We start from the raw sequence: 26,197 nt of genomic DNA, 5'->3' as shown, positions 1-26,197 counted from the left end.
GCTCCACAGCACACAGCATTTAAAATACTCACATTTCCAGGGTCCCAGGTTTGTTGGAGGATGGTTGGTAATGCGCCTGGATTCAGGACCAGTCTATTGGCTAGCCCTCTGTTGTACTGTCCAAAGTTGGAAAAGCAGTCGGCCGTGAAGTGACTAAAACACACATGCACAGTTTTACTGAGTGTAGCTGGAACATTTCCTTGATAAATGAACTCTAGACACTTAGTCTTGTCTTCTTCTGAGACGGGAAGCTTGTGCATGGAACTATGTGGCTGTTTACTGCCAAAAACAGAGCAGTGATGGCTCTTCAACTTTGGCATTCTCCTCCCCGCTGCTGGAGAGATTTCTCTCCAGATGAGGGGAGAGGAGTGGGCGGGGAGGGGGTGGGGGTATTTGCTCTGGTGGACCAATCAGGTCAGACTTACTCCTGATTGGTCAAAAAAGGGAATCGCTGATGTCGGCAAACCCCGGAAATTCCAAACAGCTCGTTTCAGGTCAGGATTTTACATTCACAAGCACTACTAAGTACAGTTTTGTCATTAAATATCACATGTTGTGGGCTGGGAGGAAAGCCAAAGACCCACAAATTTCACTAAAAGACTTCATAAAGTGATTTTTGCATAATATGGGACCTTTAAGAAACATCAGATCATGGAGTCCTCTGCATTAATTTCAGTGCCTGTCTTTCCTTCCCTCTCAGCTGTGTGTCGACCTGACTGTAAGAACCAGGGGAAGTGTGTGAAACCCAACGTGTGTGAATGTCCCGTGGGCTATGGCGGGCCTACATGTGAGGAAGGTAAGTCATAATCACATCTCACAGACACAAAAACACACTGCAGAGTTAATACTAACAGTGATATTTTGGTGTTTCTGACTCTTTGTAGCCAGCTGTGAGCCAACATGTCAACATGGAGGCACCTGTCTGGCCAGAAACCTGTGTACCTGCCCGTACGGCTACGTGGGACCCAGATGTGAAATCAGTGAGATGAGACTTTTTTTTTTTTTATCTTGGAATAAAAAAAGTGGAAAAAGTGGCGTCCTTTTTTGTTTGAGCAGAAAAACCAAAGTTACACTTCTCTTTTGTGCTGGATTGGACACCATGAGACTAAAATAAAACATTCAGCTTCCAACTTAATATCTCAACCAGGAGAAAAAAAGCCAATATAAATTCTTATAGATAGAGATATACTGTTCAAGTTTCTGATCTGCAGACTAAGGTGTGTAATGTTTCTTTTTTTCTGTTTTCAGTGGTGTGTAACAGGCACTGTGAAAATGGAGGTGAATGTGTTTCTCCTGATGTCTGCAAATGCACACCTGGCTGGTATGGACCAACATGCAACTCAGGTACAACCCAGCACCTGTTAGCTAATGTGACTTCACACAGCAGCCGCAAATTATTGAACTATAAACAGTGAATCTTGTAAAGAATAAAATGGAAAATACTTTATTAATCCCTGGGAAATGGAAATACAGGGTCACAGCAGCAATACAAGGAAACATAAAGGGTAATACAGTTTGGTTATTCATTCTTCACCAGGCTGTTCAGTCTCACTGTCGTGTCTCCCTTCTGCTCACAGAGAGTGTCCTTGTACCCTCGAATTTCATAAAAAATGCCATATGCTGGTCTGAAATACTTTACTCAGAGGTCTTAAATTTTCGAGACAGGATTAGTTGATGTTATATCTATATATATATATATCTATATATATATATATATATATATATCTATATATCTATATATCTATATATATATATATATATATATATATATATATATATATATATATATTTATATATATATATATAGATATATATATATATATATATATATATATATATATATATATATATATATATATATATATATATATATATATATATATATATATATATATATATATATATATATATATATATATATATATATATATATATATATATATATATATATATTTTTTTTTTTTTTTTTCTTTTTTATGTAAGCTGCAGTCTGAGCTTTTATCTGCCACATAAAGTCTGCCCTGTGTGCGGGACTGTTATTGCAGTAGCAGGCATCAGCGTGCACTGCCTGTCCAGTCTGGACTTTTACTTTGGGCTCTGATGTGCAATTTATTTACCCAACCTAGGAAGTACCAGAGAATATCACTCCGTAATATACGGAAGCCCATTTGTGCCAGTTTAAAAGTTTAAAATTAAGGGGATAAAAAGTCAAAATTATGAGATGAATGAAGATGTTATGAGATTAAAAGTCATTATTGTGAGATAAAAGTCATTATGAAGCTTCAAAAAAGAAAATTGTGTTTGTTGTATTCCTAAAACAGGAAACGCCTCTGTTGTTTTCCTCTTTTAAAAAGTAGTTTTCAGTCACTTTTTGGCTTTAATTTATTTAAATTTATCGAGGGTTGGCTGAATGATGTTCGTTTGAATTGCAATACAGCAGGATCCCCTGACCGTTGCCTGTATTAAGCGTTTTGGGCCTTAAATTTCATTAAAGATTGAATTAAAAAGTCTTAAACAGTCCTAGATTTGACTTGCTGAAACCTGCAGATACCCTGGCTCACAGCAGGTGAAATCCCTTCAATTTCTATCTAGTGTTAGCCATGTTTGTGAATAGCATTGTGCTACTCTAGCACTTCTAGCTTGTCCTTCTTACTGGAGATTGATCTTGCATTCCCAATAACGATGGATGGAGGTCGATATCATCTCTTCATAGCTCACACTGCAGCACCAGCATGTGGTCCCTGCCTCCCTATCCTCAGCTCACAGAGAACACCAGTCCTAGCACTGGTTAGCACTGACATGCTACAGGCAGCTAACAGGTGAAATCTTGTGTGTAAACAATGCAATCATGGTTACATGTAGGATCTCCAGACACAAACAGGAGCAAAAAAAAAAAAGAAAGAAAAACACTACTGCAAATGCAACTAGTTTGAGTCAATGGACATGAAATGACAGGCTCCGAATACAAAGATTACCCAATAGATAAGAAAAAAAGACAGAGAACAACAGCAAAGACAGAACTGTCACAAAAAGAGCTTGAAATCCTAGAGATGTGTCATGTGTGGGATCTTAATGTGAGTCTTTGCATCACCTTTACAGCTCTCTGTAACCCGTTCTGTCTAAATGGAGGAACCTGCATCAGGCCAAACATCTGCTCCTGTCCCAGTGGATTCTACGGCTCTCAGTGTCAAATTGGTGAGACTGAGGAATATTCATTGTGTAAACAGACAAACAGTACAGGAAGTTCAATGTTTTTTCCATCATAGCTGCTTAGAGATGCAAAGAAGGTTGTTCAGGTTTTCTCATTGGCAGTTAGTGTTTATTTCTTTCCTCTTTAGATAAAACATCTAACTTTAGGTAAGAGACAGAAATGGGTCAGTGTGCACAGTGACTCCTCATATCCTCATCGCTACATTCTGATGTGTTTTCCAGCTGTTTGCAACCCTCCCTGTAAGAATGGAGGTCAGTGTATGAGAAACAACGTGTGCTCCTGCCCTGAAGGCTACACAGGAAAGCGCTGTCAGAAGAGTAAGTCCCATCACTGACTGCGTACGGCCTCATTTTGTGGTGATGTGTAACTGTCATGGAAGAAATCTGGTTACCTGGATCAATGTGTTCCAGGTGTGTGTGAGCCGATGTGCATGAACAAGGGCAAGTGTGTGGGACCCAACACGTGCTCCTGTGCGTCGGGGTGGAGAGGGAGGAGGTGTAACATACGTGAGTGGCTCCATGTTGTTTTTTCATGTCTCATTCACTTTAAGTCCTCTACAAAACTTTTTGAGTTCATGCTCATGCCTCTCTTTCTGTTCTCACTGAAGCTGTCTGCCTGCAAAAGTGTAAAAATGGCGGCGAGTGTCTAGGACCGAACACCTGTCACTGTCCAACGGGCTGGGAAGGCCTCCAGTGTCAAACACGTGAGTTTAATTATGAGAAAACAACCCCAGACCCATGGGCGGGTTAAAAAACGCACTTATTTTCAAACGACTGGCATTTACAAACCGTTTGTCCTATTCAAACACTGTAGAATGTGGCGTTATCGGCAGATTGTCATGTTTCCGATGGTCCCTGAATGTATCACACGCAATATCAGCAACATGCCGAAAACTGGCGGGAAAGAACGATGATTCTTGTGAGACTGCTGTTCACGTTTTGTTTATTTATACATCCTCTTTGAAAATCTGCAGAAAATCAGCCGTTTGCTCTAGCTCAATTCTGTAAAAAAACAAATAATTCTTCACGCTTTACTTCTTTAAACAAACTCTAAATGATCGATACATGTCCTGTATTTAAATATAAAGAATTATTTAAAAATTGCCTACCATCTTCCAGGTGTCATGTGTCAGCTTGGGGCTGCTCTGCACCTATGAACAACAGTTTGTGTGTTCAGAGCATGTTAAACTGAAAATACTTCACTCTTCTTTGATCCAAGACTTGAATTAAGTGTTTTTTACGTAGTTATTCATGGTTTTCATTGTTCTATTCTGTCTGTTCTATTTTTACAATTTTTTAAAATCAGAAAATAAGAAAAATTCAATTTTTGTTTCTCTTTTTTTCCAATGGATTACAGATTTTAAATCTTGTTACATTACATAAAGACATATTTGAGTTGCATCAGCCTATAGCCATGGTTGTCCTGAATCTATAGAGGTGCAGCACTTTACTTTACAGAGAAATGAGACCACAGTGAGTAAAAATATGACAGAAGCAAAAGACGCTCAGAAAGTGCTTGGGATCCAAAGGGTTGATATTTTAGCATGGCAGATTAACAGTTTAAGGTGGGGGCAAACCACAAACATACTGTAGTATGATGTATTTTTTTCTTACCGAAGAGGTGGTATCATACTTTCGCTGTATTTTACAAATAGATATTAAGTTAAAAAGATCAGTTGTAAATGTGAAAAAGTTTCAAAAGTATTAGAAGTTTCAAATCATGAAGTTAACGTGTTGGAGTAATCTTATAAAGGAACTAAGCATGAGAGACAAAAGATTTGCTCAATTTGTGACATCACAGATTGGAGACTCTTCCAAACAGAGCATAGTTATTGTAAGACTTGAGATGCCCTTATTTGTTGTTCATCCTTTACCAACATACCAACATAAAGCCATAATTCATAGGTGAATATTTTAAACAGACCACTCCATGATGATGACTTTGTAGCATGGCAACAGTGGAGGAGGCTTCCAGAGTTCTGAGTTTAGACCATAGACTGTATATAGAGTGGACAGCGTGGCTCCGCCATTTACCATTGCACAGTTTTGAAGACAAAATACCCCCGTCACATGCACAGCCATTGTAGCAGTAGTGCAACCAGAGTCTGTGCAGTAGAGACGATGAGGGATTCTGGGAGAGTCTGAGTGGAGCCGGGTGACAAAAAAAATAATATATTTTTTTCTTTTGAGAGTCTAATCGCTTCTTGACTCTACCCCCCGAAATATTTTACAGTCCCCGAGAAAAATACACAAGAACAGCAGCTGTCAATCATCGTTAAACGTGACGTAAAATCTTGTTTTTAACCTCTTATAACTAATGAAAATGAAAAATTCAGAAAAAAAAGAGGACCTGAATACAAGACAGACAAATAATATCTTCACATTACCACAACAATCGGACGTGAGAAATATCTCTACAAGGTGAATAAATTTTTTAAAGTTTGACCACAGCCCATCTGGAATGACTGGAGAGACAGATTTTTTTTACCTTTACTGCAGCCAGCTATCGGGCGCCACCAGAGGCAAAAATTGGGGTTCTCAAAAACAGAAGCTTGAGATAAGAAGTTTTTGTGTTGTAACTGTTGTTTTTGAAAATGTATAAAGTCTTTTGTTTTTGATTCTCTCCACAGCGGTTTGTAAACAGAGGTGCTTGAACGGAGGGAGGTGTGTCCTCCCTGATTACTGCTACTGTCGGAAAGGCTTCAAGGGACTCACCTGCGCAATAAAGGTCGGTATACACTGCACCTACATTTACCACAGAATCAGAAACAAGAATAATAATAAATAAAGTTTTGCAGCATAGGAAGTCCATTTATTGAACAAATTATGCAGAAAAGGTGAACCATGAAACAAAACAGCCGCAGCTTCCCCATGCCACCTACTGCCACAGGGGTCAAAAACCACGAGCCCTTCCGGGGTCAAACATACACCGTAGCTTAGATGTGATGTATCAATATACTTTTCATACAGCGACACCTAGTGGTAAAACATGAACATAGCTTGACCCAAAAGAAAGAAACATTAATATGGCTCCTAAAGTAAGAATTAAGAGTAACTGGAATAAGTTTTGTACAAAAGCACTGATGTCAGCCTAGACAGTCTGGAAGCTGTCCACAGGGACTCCTGGCCAGTCCTTTGAGCTCATCCATTTAATTTTCCAGAGATCCCACTTTGCCCAAAAGGAGGGAGGAAAGACACTGGTTATTTCTCTCTCCTGAAGTTTTTTGACTCCCCTGCATCTCTTTACAATTTATAATCCAGAGTTCTGCAGGAATCCAGCGGTTTGGACAATGAGCCAGCTGGCTTCAACGCTACCCACATCAACAACAGCAAAAGCAGTGTGATTTAAAAGTTAAATTGTGTGAAATTCTGTTGTGAAAACCCCAACAACTCTTTCTTAGCACACATCCAGAATGGAAACAGCTCAAAGAGAAAAGGTGTGCATTCCCCTTGGAGTAAGAATCAAAAAATGTGCTTCTCTAAAACATGCTGTCACAGGTTTTTAGTGAAATTTTCCTTTTTTTTGGAAGTTATTTCTGGGCTGCCACCCAGGGTTTAACCTGGCAAAAGTCAGTAGTAAGAACAGTAAGTTGTGTACTTTTTTGCTCCACTTCAGCTACCAACACAAAGGGTGTAAAAGTATTAAACTTAACCTTTAAATAACCCGAATGGAACGAAAAAGAAAATACCAGAAATAAAACAGTTTGCTTGATTGTAAGTAAGAAAAACATTTTGTATTTGTATATGGGAAAACGCACACCATATAATCCCCTCAGAGAGAAAAAAACAGTTTGAAAATTATCTTGAAACCAACACAAAATACCCTTAAAGAAAGCAAAAACAGAAAAAGAATAAACACTATAGTCCTTCTTTAGGAATCATTTTCAACAGTTCAGTTCAATCATTAGATTCTCACAAAAAAAAAAAAAACACAAATAATCTTTTTCTCCTCAGTGTTCAGTTTTATGTCCAATTAAACATCCTAAAAAGTAAAGAAAGCTGGAGAGCCGACCTGTCAATCAAACACGCCTCATTTCCTTTAAATCCACACAAGAACGGACACATCCACTGATTGCCCAGGAGGTTCGGGCCAGTGAGGGTTTAACTTTCTCGAACCTTGGACCCATAAACCGCTGGGTGCGAAACTAACACGGCTTCTTCATCCTGCTCCCCCGAATGACACTTGGTGATGTCATAATAATGTGCCCCCCATCCTTGGGCATAAACATCAGCCAATAAAAACATAAGGAGGAGGGGATGAAAACTTCAGATGTGAAACGACTCGCTACAATACAAACCTGACAATGTTTGAAAGACACAAGAGATAAAACAACCAAGCAGACCGGTTCGGTTCATCTCGGTATGGCACACATTTTATGGCATTTCCACTGACTTATCACGGGACAAATCCCCGAGACAAGCCGTCCCACTTTTCGGGACCCTTTTGCATGGGTGCCAGACTGAACCGATCCGCTCTCTGAGGGTGGAGCTACAACACTGCAGACTGTTGATTGGTCAGAAGAATCGTCACTTCCTGTGCGACAGCTGCTGTATTTCTCCTGGTGGCACGCAGACTTCTCTGAAACAAAGCTTGATTGTTCTTAGTATCAAAGAGCTACATGCCAATCACAGAGAGGAAGAAATGCTGCATGTCTTCATCTATGCTCTTTGTTTACTGTGTCGTGTTTTTCTTCTTCGCTGGATTTATTAGCGAGGTAAACTGTCTCACGCTGCTACGGCGTCATGCTACTGTTTAGCAGCTGCGGTTTTCGACAGCCGCCTACCACTAGAGGGCACAGTTTGCTGTGGAAACGCAAACAGGATCAGGCTTTACTGTACCAAACCGTGCCAAACCGTACTGAATCGAACTGGACTGCTTGGTGGAAACACGGCTAAAGTCATGTCCTGGGAAAATGATCTTAAGTTTTTGTCATGGACCAGATAATGTGACATAATTTCCTCCTGATGTCTAAAACAGTCTTTGTTAGTTCCAGAAAAGGCTAAAGAACTGCAGCTAAAAATGAAAACAACCACTGGACATGTCTTTATTATAAATGATAAACCATGCATATATGAAAAGCATTATTTTGTTTACATAAAGAGAAAGACCAGAGTCTAATTTTCAGTTTTCTATTTTCCATATTTACAGGCATCACAGGTATGATGGACAAGAAGCGATACATGGGATGAAAGAAGCTACAAAATGCACAAGGCAAGAAGAGAGCAACGAATTGTTTGTGTGTGAGTGTGTGAATGCTTGTGTGTGTGTGTGTGTGTGTGTGTGTGTGTGTGGATATTGGCTTGTATGAGTGGCTCTGTGCACATTTGAAGGCCAGCAGAGGGACATGATGTATTGCACTTGTCTGTTCATCCCTTTAAATCACTACCTCAAGGCTGAAAGAGACACACATCTGTTAAACACATCCAGATTTTATACTGCTGCACGGTATTATGCAAAAATAAGCAAACGATGATGAATCATTCATTTAAAAAAAACATTACAGCCTGGTTTATCCTCCACCAAACTGATGTGCACTGTTTGTTTCTTAGGTTTGAGCAAATAAATGTAAGTATGGTTATCTAGCTTTGCCTTATTTAGACGGTAAACATCAGTAACTTGATTTAACTTTGCTGGATTTATATTAGATCACGTTTGTTTGTATTTTTTATTTGCTTTCATTAATATATTGTTTGATTTGGCCCCTTTAAGTTATGAAATGTTATCCATTTTCACTGATACTAAAAGTACATATTAAAGCCACTTGATTACACCATGGTACAAATAACCTGTGACAAATAAAGAAAAATGTATTATTTTTATGTTTTGTTTGTTAAATGAGCTTCGAAACCACACATTCTTCATTCTTTTATTCATTTTTCATGAAAAATACAGTACAAGTGTTTATACAGTCAAATGAGAACGTTAAGTATAAAATCACACAGTAAAAGATGTGAAAAACCACCACTGTAACTGTTCCTCATTGACCTTTCACCCCGGCAGGGTCACACTAGTGGGTCTTCTTCCTCTCTTCACAGTGAGGGCCAGAGAAAGGGGGGCGGCAGCGGCATTTGTCTGGAGAAATGCACTTCCCTCCATTCAGGCAGGGCTTAGAGCACACAGCTACAGCCAGAGACAACACAAAGTGTAAATCAGTCGAAGGAAGAAAAAGGTAATGAGAGTGAAAGCTTGTAAATCTTGTCTCTGAGAAAACACTGAAAACTTTCGCTCAGACAAAAGAGACATTTCACTCCTCCGTAAGATGATTTTAAGAAGAGCAGTAGAAGAGGAAAGAAACTATAGATGTCTGTGAAATGCACTGATGCATGTAAGAAGCTTCATCTTTAGGATCAGTCTGAACTCACCAGTGTGGCAGGCGCCTCCCAGCCATCCCTCTGGACAGCTGCAGATTCCTGGAGCCACACAGATTCCTCCATTCCTGCAGCCTTGAGGACAGATCGCTGCAGAAAGAAATAAGAAAACAGATCAAGACATATTCAGCACTACAGGTACATGTTCATCCTTGGGTTTAGTATTCAATAACTACCCTAGGTGCTCTTAATTACCTCTGCCAAGGAGGTTAATGTTTTGGAAGAGTCTTTCCAGGACTTTTTATCATAGTGAGATAGGGCTGTTTTCACCATATGTGTATATAACTCCACCATAAATAGTTGGATTGCTTTGCAAAACAATATAAGACAAGGTCTCCATAATTTCTGACAGATGTAAAAGTACGATCCAGATCCTGGCAATATTCTGGATACTAAGATCCAGAATATGAAATATGTACTGGGTCATCATAATTTTCAACACTGTCAGGAAACAAATTATCGTACAAACCTGCAGCTAACACCAAATTGTAGCAGACAGTCTGCTGAAAGGGAGTATAACATTAAAGTAGGACTTAAGTGTTGGCGAAGATCACAATATGCTTGGTGGAGGTCTGCACTCTCTGATTTCACACTGCAAAAACTGAAATCTTATCAAGAGTTTATGTCTAATTATTAGTCAAAAATGTCTTTTTAGACTCAATATGAGCCACATTCAACTTGTCAGTCCAGAAAAACTTCTTGACTCAAGTTATTGAAAGACAAAAATGAGGTCTGAATTGCTTGTAACAAGTTTAAAAATCTGCCAATGGAACAAGAAAGATTTGCTAGAAAATTTGCTTAAAACTAAAATACTGTCTTAATACAAGTAACTTTTTCTTGATCCATTGGCAGATATTTTTAACTTGTTACAAGCAATTCAGACCTCATTTTGTCTTTAAATGACTTGAAATAAGACACTTTTCTGGACTGGTCGGGTGAATGTGGCTGATATTAAGTCTAAAAAGGCATTTTCAACTGATAATAAGACAAAAACCCTTGATAAGATTTTCGTTTTTGCAGTGCAGTAGCTTGTTAAGATGTTTACAGACTGTCCGGAAGGTCCCACAGTAACAAATGCACTTTAAAAGCTGCTCTCATGTCCAAAATGTCCAACATAAAATAATAAGGCTGGTTATGCCACATTTATTTTATTCCTAAAGAAGCTCTGACATCAGAAAGGAGGGGATGGACCTCAAACACTAAGGGCTACACTGCAAAAAAACTGAACTCTATTCAAGTGTTTTTGTCTTGTTTTAAGTTAATTTTTTTATATATACTTGATATGAGACACATTGAACTGGTCAGTCCAGAAAAGCATCTTGTTTTAAGTTATTTACAGACAAAAATGAGGACTAAATTGCTTGTAACAAGTAACAAAATCTGCCAATGGAACAAGAAAGATTTACTTGAAATTAGAATAATGTCTTAATACGAGTAACTTTTCTCTTGTTCCATCGGCCAATTTTTTTTTTTTTTTTTTTCAATTTGTTACAAGCAATTCAGACCTCATTTTTTTTCTTTAAATAACTTGAAACAAGATTTTTTTCTGGACTAGTCAGGTGAAAGTGGCTCATATCAAGTCTAAAACGGCATTTTCTTCTTAAAATAAGACAAAAACACTTGATAAGATTTCAGTTTTTCCAGTGTAGTGCCGCCCATAGCAGGCCTCTTGAGGTCTGGCCAATCAGAGGGAAGGGGGTTCGTGTAGCAGGGAGTCTTAAAGTGACAGTAGCTTAATTGAAACCTATACAGGGTTTTTACAGCTTAAGGCAAGTTAGATTCAAGACTTTTTAAGACTTTTTATTGCCATTTGAAATTAAATCTGAGACCGACTTCACAATAAACACAAATGGAAAAACCACCACATCAGTTGCATCGGGTAAGGAACAATTAAGTCCCAGCTGCAACCACATCAGTTTTTGTTGGTTCCGCTATCGGGATTGTGTGATGTTGTCTACTTTAAAAAAAAGTCAATGTTAGCATTTTTCTTTGAATTTTGGGACTTTTTTCAATCATATGTGTTTACATTTTTGAGACTTTCAAAGATTAATTTAAGACATTTTATGGCCATCTTTTTAGATTCATGAATTCCATCTGTGAGAACTCTGCTATAAGACAGGGGCTGAAATCAGGGATTTCTAAAACACTGGTGAGAGAAAAACAGGGATTTTTTTAAAACTCTAATTAAAAGGATTTCACACTATGATCGCTCATATTTGAAAGCCTCTGTTATCAGGCAGCCTTGAACAAAGCAGCAGATTTCAACAAAACACCGGTGTTTAAATGAGCATGAAAAATGCAACAGGAAAAGATGGATTACCATCCGATAGCTGACATAAAAACATCCAGCTGTGAAAAAAAATGTTGCTTCCTGAAGTGTGAATAACTTGGAGCTGGAGAAGTCTTTAAAATCTTCTCAGTTGGTGTTGTTAATAGCTGCTGAGGAGCGGCTGCAGCTGAGGGAGCCGCTCCATTTGGTGACTTTGACCTGTGGTGTTAATGGGGTAATCAGATTCTGCTATAAACAGACCCTCTTGGCATTTTGAGCCGCTCCAGCTTGAGGGGCAGATGCACTTGGCGACTCCGTTGACGGCTGAGCATTCACCTCCGTTCCAACATCCGCCGTGACACGTCACTGCAACCAGACACACACATCATCTGCATCAACTGGAAATTCAATAATCCAAAGTAGTAACATCTGTAAAATTGTAATCTCAGCCTAAAGAACTCCATGCCAAACTTTTTAAAAAACAAGAAACCAAACAACTTAGATTTATTTTGTTACGTTGACTAGTAAATGATTTCCACACAGATCTACTCACCTCTGTGACAGTATTTCCCTCCATAACCTGGAGGACATCTGCATTTTCCAGGACGAAGACACACTCCTCCATTCTTACATTTGGGGTGACAGTTGGCTGCATTCAACAAAGACACATGAGTGTGAAAACACTTTCATCATGTGTATGCTTTCAGTATCAGAAACATGCACATTTTCCTCCAATATTTGCATTCTTACAGTGGGTAAGTGCTTTTAGATGCACTGCTAAAGATTTCATAAAATGCTGCAGAATAATACATCTCACTAAAAACGTGATGTAATCGTAGTTTTCTCATTTAATGTAAATAAAAGTCACATTTTAAAGTGAATGCATGAATTTTTAAGAAACAAAAAAAGTCTGTAACATCACCATACTGGCAGGTCTCCCCCTCGTAGCCTTTGGAGCAGAAACAAGTGTTGTTACGGATACAGATCCCAGCGTGTTGGCACGGAGGGTCGCACGTCGCTTTGGGGTCAAAAACGAATCCGATCGCGACTCCTCGGGGCGCGTCCGAACCCGCGGAGCAAACTCCAAGAAGAGCCGCAAAGGAAGCGAAGAGCACCACTGACCCAAAACCCGCAAGACCCATTTTAATCTTTGGTTTTATCCCTCAGCTGGGAAGAGGAAGGAGCAGACTGCAAGGCAGAGGGATGGACGGAGGTAACAGAGCCCACACCAGACTGGACACCCCTCCACGTCGCCCCCGCGGTCACAAACAGGGGAACTACAACCAGGTTAGAGCTGAAGCAGGCGGGGCGGGGAGACTGGCCTGCTGTGGGGACTTTCGAATTTTGGAGTGTTTTTTGGTCCCTGGTAAAATATGAAAGTGGTCACATTTGAACAGCTGGGGGCAACTGTTACTTACCTCATAACTACGGTGGCCCTTTAGTGCAAAATACAACAACAAAAACACAACAACGTTAAGTAGGAGGCAAAAACAGCTAAGAAAACACAAACAAAAAAATAGAAAACAAAAAAAGAGAAAAGAAATAGGAAAAAACATAAACCCAGACACAAGAAAAGAAAACACATTAACAAAAAAGAAAACAAAAACACACAAAAAACTCACGAGAGCTCAACGGAGAGCACGAAAAAATTAACTGCACAAATAAGAAACAGTTCGCGCCAAAAAGGAAAACGAAAACAACAAAGAAAGACACAAAAACTAAAAAAAAAGAAAAAAAAACACACAAAAAATTAGAAAATACACACACCTAGTAGAAAACACATAAAAACAAACAAACAAAAAATAAAAAAACAGAAGATTCAAAACCAAAGAAAACACAAAAAAACAGAAGACTCAAAACAAAAAACAAACAATGAAGGAATACAAAAAAGAAAATGCAGTTACAATAACAAACAAAACAAAACAAACAAAAAGCAACAACAAAAAAACCCCAGAAGACCCCCTCCCTAAATAAATAAATAGAAATAAATAAAAATAAATAAATAAATAAATAAATAAACAAATAAAAAGGAAAGGGAAAAAAAGAAGACTCAAAAAAATCAAGGAGAGCAAAAACAAATAAGAATGTGCACACACCAAAACAAAGAAAAGAAAAGAAAATACACTTAAGACTCAAAAACAAAACAAAAAAACAAAACAAAACAAAAAAAGACTCAAAAAAACAAAAAACAAAAACACAACAGATGAAATGTTTGATGAAATGGTCTGTTACATTCACATGAAGCAATGTTAAAGAAACAGTTTAAGTCTCTCCTTAAAAACATAATTTTATGATACAATGTGGTTTTGCAATCAGGTTTACATCCAAAACCAAACCAGCTTTTGCAAAACTGAAAACTAGCTTAGCATGCTACAAAGGAGTATGAAGAAAACAGCCTCACTACATCAAAAAGTCATACACAGTATGCAGTACATGCTACACACTGCCTTCATATGTAGTATGTATTCAGGGGTTTTGAAAACAGCCTGTGAGTTAAGGGAATCCACCGCCAGCTGAGTGTCATGGGCCAAGAAAAAGTTTCAGTGCAGAGCCATTTGGCTTCTTTGACCCATTTTACAATTTGAGTTCATGTAGTACACATGAGGAAAAGTCATTTCCTTTTTACCTGGTGAGAGGAAGTTCTGGGTCTTCATGAAGTATGGGGTGAGAGGGAGGTCTGCTGTAATGACAATAACACAACCGAGTCAGGACTAGATGAGGTTTCTCCTCTGAGTGGAGAAATGTGATGACTGAGAGCACACAGGAAGATACTGTCTGTGTGATTTTCAAGTCTTAGCTGGAAGATATAGAATTTGGTATAAATAAATAAATAAACCATACAGATAAACTGATAGAAAATCAAACAAAATATTTATGAACATGAAGTGCAAAGATAACAAAAAAACACTTTTTAAAAATGGAGAAAATAAAACTTGACTGAAAATAATTTTTTACCAATTACAGTTTATCCACATTTGCAAACTATTTAACAAACCACACTGTAGATTTATGCTCACTCTGTCTATTTTCTTCTTGGTATCATACAAAAAATGCAGACACTGTAAGCTAACAATAAACGGTTTCAGGGAAATCTGATCCTCCTTAATGTGTATGTATGTGTGTGTCCTGGTGTAGTTCTGGTCCAAACCACTGACCTGGATCTCAGACAGGAAGTGGACTGATGTTTAAATGAGCACAACAGATGTGAACATACCGTGATTCACTGGAGACATGTTGTATTTCTGCTGAGGCTCCTGCAGAACCAGACGCTGTGAAGTGTAACATGTTCCCAAATAACGTTAATCGTCCTTTAAGCAAATGTTTTATTTGTGGAGGATAATAAAGGAACAGAAATTAAATAGACAAATCTTTATTCAAAGATTGGTGCTCGCCCCCTAGTGGTGGGACTTTGTGCTCACTGGTTGCATATATTCTGGTGAACATTATTCAACTTTTTGAAAGAGAATGGAAACTGCTGTTTATTTACACTTTGAGCCAAAGGTGCCTCAGGGTTAGCTCATTAAAACTAGTTTTTGTACTGCTAGATAATGAATCCTGAAAAACAAAGAAGTAGGTGAAAAAGCTCAATGAATAGAGGATGATATTAATCTAAATCCAAACAACCAGACTGGAGAAAACATAGTTTCTCTGGGGAAAAAAAGATGTAAAAAAGTTTAATAGCGGGTAAAATCATACAATTATTGAAATGGATGCACTTAAATAGATTATAAATAAATGATATGTGTGAACAAAGTAAATAAATAATTGTGTCATCTGAACACTATGACTTGAGTTTTTGAGGGATCTTGAGTTGGAGTAATTCTGTGCTGTAAAAGTCTAAAAGGCGCCACCCAGTGAGGACTGAAAGCATTGCAGGCACACTCAAAGACACTGCACAACTTCAGCTTCACACACCAGAAACACAAAAACTCCATAGGGAGGCCTTCAAAGAGATTCAGCAGCAAATATCAAGATGGTTTGAAGCTCTCTTTTTCTTCAATGGGTGTGTAGACATTTGATTGACTCTAAACACTTCCACGATGACATTTTATCCATCTGTTGATAGAAGAAAGCAGGCTGTTAGCCTAGCTTAGCACAATAGCTGGATATGGGGACACCTTTCTTGCCATCATCAACAGTTAACCATCAATCCAATCAATATTACTATCAGTATGATATCACTATCATACTGCTGTGAATAAGATTTGGAGCCACATGCTAACTCTGTTTTCTTATCTTTCTTCCAGAGGAGACAAAAGAAGCAGTTCATCAGCCTGTGGTTGTGGCCAACAGTGATTACAGCAGCTACAAGTCAAAGTGAGTCTACTTTTTAAAATATGACAGGTCTACAGTTTCATTTAGCAGACGCTTTTGTCAAAAGTGACGTACAACACAAGCAAGAATTTAGACAGAAGAAAAAACCTTTCTGCAGTAACTAGTGCTGAAAATTCACTAAGAGCTGAGTCTGAGACCGACTGACTGAGGACAAAGAGGAGAAGGCTCAGATTAAGGGCCTAAGTGTTCCCTGAACAGATGAGTCTTCAGACATCTCTTAAAGTAGAAAGGGACTCAGTGGATTGTATAGAGTTAGGTAATTCATTCACCATTTGGTCACAGCAGAGGTAAAGAGTCTGGCTAGTGATTTGGAGCCACGCCGGGCTGGGAGCACCAGGCGTCTTTCATAAGCAGAGCGTAGTGGGTGAGAAGAGTATAGACCTGGATGAGGGACCCCAGGTAGGCAGGAGCTGTTCTTGTCAATGTTTTGTAAGTCAGAAGAAGAGCTTTGAATTTGATTGGAGCTGCTACTGGAAGCCAGTGAAGAGAGATTAACAGCGGGGTGATATCAGCTGTTTTGGGCTGGTTAAAGACCAGATGTGTTGCTGCATTCTGGGTAATCTGCAAAAGTTTAAATGTACAGATTTCTGGCAGTTTGTGGCACAAGTTGATTAGAAAATACTATTTTTCTTTTCTGATTAATCTTAGATCATTGACAAAGATGACACGACAGTATAGGCTACTTCATGCACTCCTCCTGACTCAGTCGGCTGTCCTTAAAGATACATCATTCAGAGTCCAGACTTCAGTTTTATAATAATTACTGTTTCCAGCAGATGGTGCCATTTTTCCATTTCAGTCTCTCAGAGCAAAAGCAAACAGTTCTTGGGACACAATTCATGCTACTAATGATTAGCCACTGTTCTTTTGCAACTCAAACCAGGGATTAAAGTTTTCAAAATGATTTTTTTTTTCTGATTTATGTCAGAGCTAAAGATGGTGAAATAATCTGACTCAGTAAAAGTTTTAAAATCTGTGTTTTGAGTCATTTTGGCTGAAGACTCAATCTAAAATATTTGCTGTGTTCAGGCAGCAGCTGAAGCAAAGGTGTGTGTCCCATTCCTCATTTCTACTGGATCTGGACTACATGCCTGACATCATACTGACCAAGTAAGCAACATGTGTCTGTTTTAATGTTCGTTTAAGGTAAAAGTCAAGGTAACACAGTTTCCCCAAATATCAAACTGGAAAATAAAAATGGTGCATTAATAGTCTGCTGCTTGAAGACATCAAGGGAAAGGTCTTAGATCAGAAAATTATGATATGCCGTTATAAGGTGGGGTATAACACAAAAACGGACCTACATTAGAGTGTCTTCCTGTCATCCTCCATCAGTCATCTTCATTTCCTTCACTGCTTTAATGTAAACATCTAAAACTTGCGTCAGTATCCTTGCACTACTAGCTCTCGAAATGTGTTCATGGATACAAGTTCTGCTAAATTTGAGTTCATGTCAACATCAAACTAATCAAATGAAGAAACGCAAGGCTTGGACAACACTCAAAACAAAGGTAAATGTGTGTTTGTGGTCAGATTGCTCTTTCCGGGAAAAGGATTTGAAAGTATTTCTTTCATTTTGTAAATGAGTAATTAATGTTCAAGGATTCTGGTGTCACATCGTTAAATGCATGTTTTCGTCCTTCATCATCTGGAGGTTGCAGTTCTATCTTTTAACCACTAGATGGAATCATTGCACAAATGTTTGCAGCATTTATTTCCCCTCTCTTGTAATGATTTCAGCAACTTTGGTCCAAAGACAGGGATGAATCTTTACTTTTAGATAAACATCTGATAAAGGAGTGTCTTATTTTGCCACCATTGAAGAAAATATATAGAGAAATAGAGTCTGTCAAGACGCCCTGAAGGGAGCTTTAAAGTCTTATTCAGAGTCATTATTGGTTCTGTCTCTAAAGTCCCCAAACTATGATGGAAAAATTTCCAAAATCAGGCAGTTTATCAATTGTATAGTGTTTTGCTTCCTGTATATCCAAAGCTCAGTGAGAAACAGTTGATATATACTCCACTAGAGGGCAGTGTGAATGGATTCTGCTGTGGAACGCCATGACTGTGAACAGACATGGATCCCGTGCATGCGAGCTCCTCTGAGTGGGCTGAGTTGAACATTTTTCTCACACACTGACTTGGGTTGTCTTTTGTGTATTATGTAAATTTATCCATTTATGTCACATCTCGTCATTTTGCTGAACTTCCTCGTACTGGGCAAAAGCAGCATGTAGAGTATTGAAAACATGAAAACATTGTGATTGAGGAGAAAAGCTTTTGGTAAAGTTTATAAACTCAAATCCAGCAAATTTCAACCTGCAAACAATATTAAATTCTTATTTTTCTCATTTGGCTTCAGCTTGTGCCAGATTTAAACCCAAAGACAAAAGATCTTAATTGTTTTACACAGACTCCTTCAAACTGCTGGATCTGATGACTTTCAGTTTTTATAAATCACTCCCTAAGTTTGTCTTTTGTTTCCTGTCAAGGCCTTACATTGGAGAGAGTTGTTGTTTTCTGTTTGTGTTAGTTTCTTTTTCTCCACCGTGTTTGTAAGACAAGACAAAAAGACAAGGTACTCGTTAAACAACCCTAAAAGATTTTCTAGCACTACATGGCCTCATAACTACTTAGAATTAGCCTTTAAAAAGTACAATGTTTTAGGGATTTCTTTCCAACTGACGATCTTTACTGTTACGCACAGGCCCAGGGTTCATTTTCATACAGCTCCCAGCTTTAATCTTATGATGTTTTAATTATTTAAAATAAATATATAAATAAAACAATCCAGATTCATTCAGATTAAGCCAACTTTATTAATCCCACAATCCCGAGCAGCTTGTATGAGACAAAAGTTGACATAACAGCAGCAGTAAAAACTACACCAGGAGTTAAACGTTAAGAACATAAATAAGACTAAAGGAGATGAGATGATGACACTGGGCAAAGGTTAAAGTCAGTCCGCCTAAATACAAAGTTTTAATAAATAAATAAATAAGTTAAAGGAAAGATAAAAGGTGAGATAAAAGAGACCTGGCACTTTAAATATCAACTTCAGCACTTTAATTTATAACTCTAGCACTTTATACTCAACTCCAACACTTTACTGCCTAAATCTAGCACTTTAACATCTGCTACTGACCACCTGTGTACAATAAAAACTATGATTGTAATGTATTGTAAAATATTTTATGACGATAATGTTTCTCTGTTCTCTCTTTTCCCTAAAAAGAAACAAAACAAGAAGAACAGAGCCCTTTAAATATTATACTTGTATTTTTTTTTTTTTAACCTGTTTGTTTTTATATTTTAGCTGGGGGGACTACCAATGGAAATAAGCTCGGAAGCTAGATTTGGGTACAATTACATTTTATTTTTTTAAAGTGTGTATGAATGTACATTGTCCCTCCTTATCAAATAAACTAAATTGAAATTGAAATTAAGAAGCATTCAGTAATCTGATTGCAGAGGGGATGACCGACTTGGATAAAGATTGTTTTACAAGCAGGTAAAACATAGTGACGCTGTGAAGGCAACAAGCAGAATTTGTTGAATAGTATAATAAGAAGGAGAGGCTAAAATTAGGCATGGGTACTGAATTAGGTACTTTAATAGGTACCGACTAGGGATGTCCTGATCACCTTTTTTTTGCTCCCGATCCGATTCCGATTTTTTTATTTTGAGTATCTGCCGATCCCGATATTTCCCGATCCAATCTTTCAGCAATGCATTAGGAAAAAAGAAAAGAAAAATACTCCTACAAGTTGTCCTTTGAGTTTTTTTTATTTAATTTAAATGAAGGTATCATTCTAGCCAACATGGATATAGTTTTTTTCTCCACTTAGTGCAGCACTGGATCAACAAAATAAAAATAAAGCTTCTCAGTGGTGCACCACAAGATAACCTTGTATGTGTGTGACAATAAGGTTGCAATTTCTTGTTTGCAATATCGTTGTACTTGTTATAATGTCAAATAAAGTTATATTCTAAAATGAATGATGATGTTCTATTATACACATTTTAATTAAAAACAAGAACTAAGGCCCCAGGCTTTTTCTGATTCTGTCGCCCCCGATTTCCGATCGTTAAAAAATGCCCCGATCACGTGACAGGATCGGGACATCCCTAGTACCAACCAAAGTCTGTCTAAAGCACTGAGTACCAATTCATGTAAAATCAAAAGGTACCATGTTAAGGTACCTAAATTCATCATTGTGTCTGTGAGGAAGTGGAAGAGTAGTGGATTTTCCATGCTGGACATGAACACAGCATTGCGAGGTTACTTATTGAAGAATAAATCTGTTAAATTGAAAAAATAAATTTTATTATCAGACAAATTTATTTATTTATTTTTTAACAAATAAACACCAAAAAGTACTAAAATTTGTACCGTTGTTGCCAAGTACAGGGCATCAGTGCCGTATTGCTTCAAATGTGAAACGTACCCATTCCTAGCTAAAATATTGAGTGTCTGCTGAGACTGTTTGTCTTTAACAAAGAGCTCATAAAACCAACAGGTAAGGGAAAAACAAAGGAGACTCTCAATAAAAGACTGGTAAAAGCAACAAAGTACTCCAGGACTGACTGAAAAAGAGTTCACTTTCCTTAAAGGTGAATTCTCTGTTGGCCTCTCTTCAAAATCGCCTCAGAGTTCACATCAAATTTGAGTCAGTCGTCCAAATAAGAATCCAGGTATCTGTAAGACCTAACAATCTCTACATGTGTGATGTGCTCCTTGGTTTTTGACATTTTTGACATTTAGCTTCAAGAAATTGTGACCACTGATCATCTGGTATCAAGAGACACCTGGGGGACAGGTGAGGTTTGATTTCATCAGTCTGTGATGTTGGTACAAGGATGGTTGAGCAGTCGATCTGCAAGTATATTTTGACCGGAGTTCGCTGCAGAAATGCGTCAATGTCTGCAGAGCAGATCGTACCAAACAGGAAATAAGGCACAAAAATGATCAGAGTATCCAGTCATTTCAAAATAAAGCTTCATGTTCTAGCTCCTGATTGTAAATCTAGTCCTTGTTCATCAAAACTACCTCACTGGAACATGGACAAAAGTAATCAGAAGGTCAGATCCAGATGAAATCCGAGCTTTGGGACGAGGAGAGTTAATCATGGAGGTGAAAAACTTTATTCTTTCTGTGTGAATTGAGGCTTAGTGGCTGATTTACGCCAGAAATCACTAAAAGAATGAGTTGACTTTCAGAGTTGACAAATATGCCAAAAAAAATGTGATGGACTGCTTAATTTAGAGCCCGGGTAACCTGATGTGTGTTTGTGACCTTTCGCCGGCGGGTGTTCCTCAGGGGCCGGGCGTGGGCCCACTGAAGGTGGCAGAAGCAGCTCTCGCAGGTCGAGGAGGGGTTCGATCCTCTGGAGGGCTGCAGCCTCTGGTGGAGTTGTTCTGTGAAGTGACCCGCACGCTGAAGCAAAGTGGTGGAGGTGTCTTCACTGTGAGGGTGGTGGTGCGGCAGTCACATGTTCAGAGGTGGTGGTGGTGGTGGTGGTGAAGAAGTGGAGTGTGTGTTGGAGGGTTGGGGGGGATTTGGATGTAGATCTTGCAGCTGTGCGTGTGCTTGTCCATGTCTGAGTGAATAAAGGGAGGAAGGGGCTGCTGCGAGGGAGGAGGCGAGTGAAGGGGGGAGGAGGAGGAGGTGGGTGGGTGGGGGGTTCAGGTTCAGAAGTGTTGAAGCATAAAATCTCTCCCTCTCCTTCTTTCTCTTTCTGTGTCTCTCGCTCGATCTCCCCCCTCTGTTGCGGGGCCAGACGCAAAGCAACAGCAATTTGTGCGATTTCACAGCTCAGCGGATCCCTAAAACTCTGACAGCCTTGTGGTGAGGTGGGGGGTAATGAGGGAGGGGAGGTGGGCTGATGGACGGATGGAGCAGCAGAGTGGATGGATGGATGTTGAAGTGACGGCGGTGACTGACGACGGACAGATTGGAGACGCTGATGGTTGATAAGATGAAGCAGATGTGACAAAGAAGTGATGGAGGCTCCAAACATACCTTCCATGTTGGGTGTAGCTGTCCCATTAAATGACCATTATTGGTCCTAAAAAGCCATCACCAGTGGTTTTCTGGACTGTAGATAGGAAGAAGAAAACCTTACTCTACCTCCTGAGCTGGCTTTTATCATGTGCTGGTTAGGGATGCTCCAATACAGATCTGTGGTATCAGTTATTGGTGCATTGGTGCCTCTCAAAGCTTGATCGGTATTGGTGGGAAGAGATCCATGGTGCAGGCAAACAGTTCTATGCCTTTTTGTTTGAATAGAATAGAAATAGAAGGAGGAGTCACAGAAGCAAGCAAGAAAATTAAAGTAAGAAAGTGTATAGAAAGCACAAAAAGCTCCATAAGAAAATAGATGCTGACAGCTTGTCCATCATTGTTCAGTCAGCCAGCCTCCACCTCCACAGGGTCCAGGACTGAGCTTCTTCAGCAGTCTGTTCAGTCTCTGTCTCCTGGATCCTGTCTGCTCACAGCAGGTGAAGCTCTTCCAATGTGGCGTTGGTGTCTGATGTTAGCTCTGTTAGCCATGTCTCTTAATAGCATGATGCTACTCTACCTTCTGGTATTCCCTCTGTTGCTGGGTTAGCACAGCTAGCTCGTCCATCTTATTGGAGATAGATCTTACGTTCCCAATAACGATGGATGGAAGGACAGGTCCATGCCGTCACTTCTTAGCTCACACCTGAGAACCAGCACATCATCCTCACCTCCTTCTTCTCACCTTGTGGGAAAACATCAGGCCTTGCACCAGTTAGCATTGACATGCTACAGGCTGCTAACAGCTGATTTCACATGTAAACAATGCAGCCATGGTTACATGTAGGATCTCCAGACAAACACAGGAGCAAAAATAGTAAAAATATCACTGAAGCCACAAAAACTTTGGTGTCCATGACTAACAATGAACCATACAAAGTAATGATCCACTCTAAATACAAAGATCACAAAAAAAGACGAAAAAATGACAATAAACTGAATTTAAGGGCCTAAAAAGTCTGAAATTCTCTTAAAGTCTAATAGAAAAGTTTAAAATAGGATTCTGAGAGGTCTTAAAATTTTTTGACTCAGACTTGATGTGGTTTAAATATCAAATAAGTGGGAAAGTAATGTTAAAAGAGGTCCCTGGCTTAAAGCTCATGTAAGCAACTCTGAGTTGATCTTAGCCCCCTCCCCCCCATGTCTTTGCTGATATAGTTTATAATAGAGAGGGTTATATTGTTTTCAGTTTGGTCAACTGTTTTGTATTCTTCTGTGAAAGAGCTGTGAATAAATTTGAATATTTTGCAATTATTTTCCCTACCTCCAATTTTCCTTCATGTCTTTTGAACTTTTTTGCCCATGTAGATGGGGAATGGGTCTTAGATTTTAGTCTTAAAAAAGTCTTAGAAAGTATTTGTTACTTTGCATTCTGGGAAAAGTTGTCTTTGACAGAGAAGATTTCTAAACTATGATGTTAATATTTGCTCGGTATAGATTTGAAGTCTCTACTTTTCTTGTTCCACTCGATACATACGTGAATAAATGTTTTTGTTCACATATATGTTGACATTTGCTCCACTTAGCACAAAATGTGTCATGTTTTGAGCCTGAAATTGTGTTTTGGTTGAAGGAGCTTGATATTTTGTGTCCTTATTGCTTGGAAAGCTTTTGGGAATTCGGAAATGTCTTCATGTTCTTGTTTTAGGTGGTTTCAAAAGATGGGTGAGTTTCTTGTTGTAGTCACTGAGAGTCAGGATTAGGGTTTTTTTGGGGGGATGTTAGGTCAGAAGATTTGAGCAGTTGTGAGTGTTTTCTGTAATTTCATCCACAAAATATCAGCTATTTGCTTTTATTTCATGATTTTAGTCATTATTCAAACTCCTTTTGCCATCACATGCTGATTTTTCTTTAAGAGGGCTGATACTTCCTAAATTTTGATGTTTTTTTGGACAAACATGAACCCTCAGCCCACCAAGGACGGCCCCAGAACCAGAAAATAATTATCCCAAACAGCTAATCTCACATTTGGCTTATTCTCAGAAGATCTCTGAGGGTTTTTACTGATTGAAAGTAATCTTGGATTGTGCCCCCTAGAGTGATTTAATCCATTCATTGTCCATCGCGCCCTTCTTAGCCTTAAATGAAGCTCAGATTGGGTGGCCTTTATTTGGACCATGACATGACTTACAGCCATAAAAAAGGGTCATAACCTCTGAGGACCACCACCGACCTCAGAGGACCTCTCAGTCATCTCCATATAAAGTGTTTATTTCCTATTTCGATTGAGATGTGCGATTCAGACTCTCACACTGTCTTTTTCTGCTGCCTCTTGACCTTGTTTCCTTTTTAAAAGAAACAAACCAAAGGGCACCAGAGTATCAGAGCAGCAGGCTCATTTACATGCTAAGGTCATTCAGAAATCTGACCACGCTCGGTGTCAAAGGACAGGCGACACCAGGAGGGAGCTTTCTCAGGGCTCCAGGCAACACAGGCGGACCAAGAAAGAGACAGAAAGACGTACGATAGAGGAGATGAGATGCAGGAGATAACGATTCAAGAGCAGCTGAGAGCTCTTGTGATAAGAAACGTCACCTGAGTGCTTTGTTTTGGTAGTGGGGTCAAGAGAGAGTTCATGAAGAGAAGGCATTTTAGCGTCCGTGTGTGTGTGTGTGTTCGTGATAGCTTGGTGTGTGGAGGGGGATCAGGACATCTGCGCAGGCTTTGAAGAGGTCAGCCACGGGACAGGAACCATTCTTAATCCCCCCAGCTGGGCCCGCGAGAGAGGATTTGGACCTCTCCACCCACAACAGTAGCTAATTGAGCCTCAGCGCTCTGATCGCAGCACTTCCATGTAAAGCTCAGCATGCTTTCACAGGGCTTTGGAGGCTGATCAGGAAATCCCTTTTACTGTCTACCTGCTTTTATTCATGGCGATACCTGGCATGACTAAACATCAGAACGCAATTATGTCAATAACAGTGTCACTTTGATGTTTAGCAGGGAAGTTTTCACGATGTTAGTTTGGCTAATTAGCGCTAAAAGGTCGGCTGAGGGTGGAATTGCTCAGTCAAAATGACGTTATTCAAACAGTTTAGGATGAACTGATATGTTAAACCATGGAAGTTAAACCATGGGAATCAAATCAGGTCCAATATATATGACTTTCAAGATATTAGCTTTGCATGTTAGCATGAATTGTTCCGCTAACTTCAAGGGCTAGCTAAAGCTGATCGCATGTGCTAGAAAAATAATCCAATTTGGAGATTTTGTGGAAAAGAAAAAGGAAAAGCAAATTTGAGACAAAATAAAACTTGTCGATGTTAAGAAGGGATTTTTGGGGCTGTTTACATGACAACGGTTTTAGGTTGAAACACATAAGTATTGTTGCGGTTACGGTGTTTTAGCCAACCGAAAACACAAACTTTTGAAAACAAGCTCCTGAGTGGAATTTCCTGAAAACCTGGCGCCACTGTTGCCGTGTAAACAGTAAGCCGGCGTTTTCAGTGGAAATGCTGACATCACACCCTGGTTTGCGCAAGCGCATACAACCGTATAACTGTACCGTTGTTATGATCGAAACAAAATGAGCATCTGTTGCTCCCTTTCTGCTCTTAGTGTTCACCAGTACACCAGATGATCAGCTCAACTCTACTTCAGTGGAGATCTACCAAAAATTGCTTCTGGACAAGACAGTTACAGCGCCACCTACAGGCCTGGCATGCTCACTACAGCGTTATTTTGTCTCTCAGCATTTCAATGTAAACACATTTTTTTTTTCACTGTGTTAATGAGGCCTTAAAGCTTCAACAATCAGCAATGGAAAACATGGTATAGGCCTCAATGTTACTGACCACTTTTCCAAACTAGAAAAGCACTCAGAGAGCGCAGACCTCCACCAAGCATATTGTGATTGTCACCAACACTTTAGTCCTACTTTAATGTTATACTCCCTTTCTGCAGACTATCTGCTACAATTTGGTGTTAGCTGCAGGTTTGTACGATAATTTGTT

The 26,197-nt window shown here is 39.1% G+C and overlaps 2 protein-coding genes across 2 annotated transcripts in view; one reads left to right on the top strand and one right to left on the bottom strand.

Annotated features, from left to right (window-relative positions):
* The window catches only part of vwde (von Willebrand factor D and EGF domains), a 31,046-nt gene extending 22,138 nt beyond the window's left edge, over positions 1–8,908 (top strand). Inside the window, exons 23-31 of the mRNA XM_074683623.1 lie at positions 701–796; positions 885–980; positions 1,249–1,344; positions 3,100–3,195; positions 3,433–3,528; positions 3,622–3,717; positions 3,819–3,914; positions 5,841–5,938; positions 8,360–8,908. Coding sequence (XP_074539724.1) covers positions 701–796; positions 885–980; positions 1,249–1,344; positions 3,100–3,195; positions 3,433–3,528; positions 3,622–3,717; positions 3,819–3,914; positions 5,841–5,938; positions 8,360–8,374 — 785 coding nt within the window. The 3' untranslated portion in view covers positions 8,375–8,908. The remainder of the gene's footprint in view (positions 1–700; positions 797–884; positions 981–1,248; positions 1,345–3,099; positions 3,196–3,432; positions 3,529–3,621; positions 3,718–3,818; positions 3,915–5,840; positions 5,939–8,359) is intronic.
* A 310-nt stretch (positions 8,909–9,218) lies between these two features.
* seraf (Schwann cell-specific EGF-like repeat autocrine factor) lies at positions 9,219–13,081 on the bottom strand. The gene is made up of 5 exons (XM_074684300.1): positions 12,771–13,081; positions 12,402–12,497; positions 12,110–12,214; positions 9,574–9,669; positions 9,219–9,331 (listed from the first exon to the last, which is right to left on the bottom strand). The coding sequence occupies exons 1-5, from the start codon at positions 12,988–12,990 to the stop codon at positions 9,219–9,221; spliced, it is 630 nt and encodes a 209-aa protein (XP_074540401.1). The 5' UTR covers positions 12,991–13,081.
* Between the last annotated feature and the right edge of the window lie 13,116 nt (positions 13,082–26,197).

Source organism: Halichoeres trimaculatus, unplaced genomic scaffold (genome assembly GCF_033239565.1).
Source record: "Halichoeres trimaculatus isolate MK-OKI-2021-1 unplaced genomic scaffold, fHalTri1.1 fHalTri1_scaffold_12, whole genome shotgun sequence".
In the NCBI taxonomy this organism is placed as follows: domain Eukaryota; kingdom Metazoa; phylum Chordata; class Actinopteri; order Labriformes; family Labridae; genus Halichoeres; species Halichoeres trimaculatus.
This window is presented reverse-complemented; position numbering and strand designations above follow the sequence as displayed.

Coding starts and splice junctions, on each gene's coding strand:
- seraf (XM_074684300.1), bottom strand. CDS start 12,990: ATGGGTCTTGCGGGTTTTGGGTCAGTGGTGCTCTTCGCTTCCTTTGCG. Junction 12,498..12,770: donor GGGGGAGACCTGCCAGTATG/GTGATGTTACAG, acceptor TGTTGAATGCAG/CCAACTGTCACCCCAAATGT. Junction 12,215..12,401: donor AGGGAAATACTGTCACAGAG/GTGAGTAGATCT, acceptor GTCTGGTTGCAG/TGACGTGTCACGGCGGATGT.